Raw genomic sequence first — 4125 nt, 5'->3', positions numbered from 1 at the left:
TAACTTCCGGGGGCGGGGTGCCGAATCCGTTTTTTTCGCAACCTGTCACATACTGTTAGATATTTGTGAATTGAAAAAGGTGTTTGATTACAAAGTAGAGAATAGAAGCCTTACAAGAATAGCTAAGAATGACCCCGCCGCTGGAAAGCTCCAGCCAAACTGCGAGCAACCGGCCACAGCCCGGCGTTCAAATCCAACGGCAGAGGCGCGAGCGGTATTACCTAAACTGTGATTGGAGGATCGGGGAGCGCGAGCACAAGAGGGAGGGACCGGTTGCTGTGCGACAGCTCGCGCCAAAGAGGGCAGGAGCAGCAAGAGGTCTCAGAGTCACAGCGCAGACAAGCTTCAGGAAGTTAAGAATGCTCCAAAATTTCAGCGACACCTTTGGGGGGAAAAAATTCTCGACAAGTCAGGAAGTCTACAGGCTGGATGTTCCCTGGGGCTGTAAGTTTACACCGCCTAACTCCTTCTAAAGAGACCATTGAACGAAGCGACAGCTCCATCAGGAAGGACTGTAGATGGCCAGGATTAAAGGGAACTCTCCAGTATTAATATTTTGTATTGCAAGTACACATCTATCTGCATTGTTTATATAACACAATTCGATCTCCAGTGGCAAAGCACAAGGCAAGTCAGAGTGCATATAGTCTTCAGGGTTAGAAAGCAGGGGATGATATTAAAGGATGCAGACACAATGCAATCACCATTTTAAACTTACGTATTCTCTCCTTAGTTGCAAGTAATTCTTTGAATTGATATTTATAGTTAATTGCATCTTGAGAAGCAGAGTTGTTTGGAGCTCTGCAGTACAGACTGAGCAGTTGGGAAAAGCCAGTTCACAGAGCAGTAACATTTGAATGTAATAAGAATGCTATTCTTTGTCCTGGATTACAGTCAATGTGTGTAATTATATACCCATGAAATCTGCGTCCCTCATTAAAATAAATATACATGTCCACAGTGAGAGGAAATCTTCCATAATCTGTCAACTATGGGGGAAATCTATCATATACAAACGCCATCATGGATACGGGTAATACATAACCAGCTAAGGATCTGGTTATCTATTTCCCTGGGTTAATTTTTATTAGTTATATGGAAGGAGCTGCATCTCTGTTTGAGGTTAATGTCAGGGACGCCTTAAAAATAGGCCATCCAGTATGTTGCCAGTGTCATTCGGGTGGTGGGTATTGCTTCACAGGATTGGTGCTTTTGCGCGTTTTGCTTCCAAGAAAAAAGTGTAAGCGAGTCCAATTTTAACCCCAGTATTCCTTAACTTATTTAATGCTATGAAGACCAAAATAAGCATTTTTAATAGAGCAACTGCAACAGAGCTTCACCTTTTGCATTTCTATCCTATCCCAGCACAGAACGTAATGGGACACAAAAGCAAAAGACTGCGGATGCCGGAAATCTGAAAAAAAACCCAGAATATGCTGAAAGTACAAAGCAGGTCAGGCAGCATCTGAAACAAAAACAAAACTCTATGAAAAGCCACAGACCTGAAATGTTAACTTTTCCTCCACAGATGCTGCATGACTTGCTGAGTATTTCCAGCATTTTCTGTTTCTATTTCAGAACATTACGCGATTAGCTTTATATGTTAATTCTCCATTCACTACCCTGGTTAATGGAGGCATTACATCTTTACCTTCCCATTGATCATTCCCTCAGGATATGTGTAGCACTCAATCCTTCAATTGCTGACTACCTTGTTATGACAAATATACAAAAATACTTCCGGTCTTAGAAAGTCGTAATATTATACACCAGTATTAAACGTATTTTCCTTTGTAAAGGGAAATATCAACTGCCCCGAGTTGAAAGTAACATCGGAATATTATTAGCGGCTAAGATTTTCACTGATTTGTTGTCATTTGGTTTATTATGCTTTTCTATATATTTTTTTAAAAATTACAATTAACGCTTGAACTTATTATACAGTGGTTCATTTCATCACAGAGGTGTGTGATCTCATGCTTACAGATCTGTGGCGTAAGGAACTGTACTTACCCCGGGTCCCGCCTTTTTAAGGAAAAGTCATGAACTCGTGATCTATACAAAGCGGCCAGAAATGGGTGACGATGAAAGCAGGGTCTTCTTTGGCCGGGATTTTGATAACTGGATGCAAGCGCAGAGATTACAAGCACAGTTAGAAAGCTCCACAATGCCCAAGTTTTCCATGTGTTTAAATCTAGGCGATATCCCGCCAGAGAATGTGAAGATGTCTATTACAGACGGGGTCGTAACAGTCTCTGGATATCAAAAGGAGGTAGCTGAAGACGAAGATGGGATGATAAGGGAAACCTTTCACGGATTTTCCAACGAATTCGGCCTCCCAGAGAGCGTGGACACAAATACTATAATAGTCAACAGTAATCAAGATCAAAGTATAACGATTGAAGCCGACTATTATATCCCCCGTGGTGCTCCCCAAGGGGAGGAAGTCGGCGGCCTTGTATGCAAGAGGCCATCATCAGTACCACCTACCGTATCACAACGGGAGAATGGATTAACTCGCCGCGATTCCTCAATACCGACAAACTTCTTCCCACCCTTCAGCAGTGTTCCTCTCCCTACCTCAACTCCGAGGGCTTCTATCACATACGATTCTGCTGCATTCAGCCCCCTTCCGATGAAAGCCATGCAAAACAGTCCAGAGACCCCTGCAAATATCACCACCCGGATGTCCAACCAATTCGATGTTTCTTCCCCATACTCCCCCAATCAGACGAAGAACCTGCAAAGTAGCATGTCGTATCCTGAGGATAACAGTTTCGGACTGTCACCCCAAAATGGCTCGAATGAGATGAAGGTCTTGCAAAATACCATGGGACCCCTCTCTGAAAACAACACTGTGAACTTGAGCCAATTCAGTAGTCCTAGTTCACTAAATCAGACTCGACAAAGCAATTTGTCGCCATCTGCAGACAACGGCAATGATATGCAATGCAAATTCAATTATTCAGGCCTAACAAATCAGGCTCTACAAACTACCATGTCCCCGCCATCTGACAACAATGCCATGTTCTCCCAATTCTGTCCTGCAGTCCAACTTAACCCCTGTCAAATGAAGGCCCTACAACAGAGTGAAGGCACCTCTGCAGATAACAGTTGTGGGATGCCACAAAAATGCACTTCTTTACTCAATCCCTGTCAGAAAAAGGCCCAGCAAAATAGCCAACGATGTGCTGTAGAGAATAATTACAGCAATGGGACTGGTTCTTCACCAATCCAGTACGAGACAACTTGCCCTCTTCGACGCAACTACAGAGGAAAACTCAGCAATGTAGAAATCCCTTCATGTAACATGTCAAACAGGTCCTGTCAAGCAAATCGTTCCTTGTTAAAACCTGGGACACGGTGTGAGGCACTCTCTACCTGCTCTCCAAAATATGACTACAAGTTACCAGGCACGCGTTGTCCTCATTCAGCACAGTACCAAGGTGAAACTAGAATGGAAAACAAGCCACTGGGCTTTCGTAACGGAAACATTATGAAGAATGCAAGTTCTCCTGGACTTACAAACAAGCCATGGTAAAAACCAGTGGCCACAATGACACAAACTAAAAGATCCTCTGGTAAGAAATGGGAAAGAAGGCCAAAGTTCTTGAAGTGTACAGATAGGAAGAGTTTTTAAAATTTCTGAAGTACTTTGTTAATGCCGAAGACTAACTTTGCATTCATTTCCTTCTAGAAGTACCAGCTGTCTCCACAATCTCCAACTGTATATGTAACGATGTTTCTTAAAGTTAAGCCTTTTGGCTTAGTCAGATTGAAGACCTGTCCTTCTGTTAATTTGGAACTGGAAGCATAATTCCCAAATCTGCAGCTGCTGAATAAAGTCCTGGCTTCACATTTTTTGCGGTTGTCCAAATTATTTGACCGTTTATGTGCACATTGCTTGAAATGACTTGCTATGTTGCATGAGTATGAGTGGTCCTAAGAAAATAACAGAATATGAGTATGCTTGACACATAATTAGTCTGGAAAACTATTGCATGCATTGGCACCCCAACATGCTTATTTAAAAATATCAATTGTGCCATTATAATACAAGCATGGAGTAATTAAAATGTAAAAACAAAATGGGTTCCTATATCTGTCTCTTTAATCATATTCCGT

The 4125-nt window shown here is 42.3% G+C and overlaps 1 protein-coding gene across 2 annotated transcripts; it reads left to right on the top strand.

Annotated features, from left to right (window-relative positions):
• Positions 1–408: 408 nt before the first annotated feature.
• LOC137378445 (uncharacterized) lies at positions 409–3783 on the top strand. Of its 2 annotated transcripts, XM_068048771.1 has the most exons (3): positions 409–444; positions 1987–3581; positions 3698–3781. In XM_068048771.1, exon 2 carries the CDS (start codon positions 2075–2077, stop codon positions 3539–3541), a length of 1467 nt encoding a protein of 488 aa, XP_067904872.1. In that variant the 5' UTR covers positions 409–444; positions 1987–2074; the 3' UTR covers positions 3542–3581; positions 3698–3781. The 2 variants fall into 2 exon arrangements, with proteins under 2 accessions (XP_067904872.1, XP_067904871.1); XM_068048770.1 differs by having other exon boundaries at positions 1987–3783.
• Positions 3784–4125: the final 342 nt, after the last annotated feature.

Source organism: Heterodontus francisci, chromosome 16 (genome assembly GCF_036365525.1).
Source record: "Heterodontus francisci isolate sHetFra1 chromosome 16, sHetFra1.hap1, whole genome shotgun sequence".
NCBI classification, from domain to species: domain Eukaryota; kingdom Metazoa; phylum Chordata; class Chondrichthyes; order Heterodontiformes; family Heterodontidae; genus Heterodontus; species Heterodontus francisci.
This window is presented reverse-complemented; position numbering and strand designations above follow the sequence as displayed.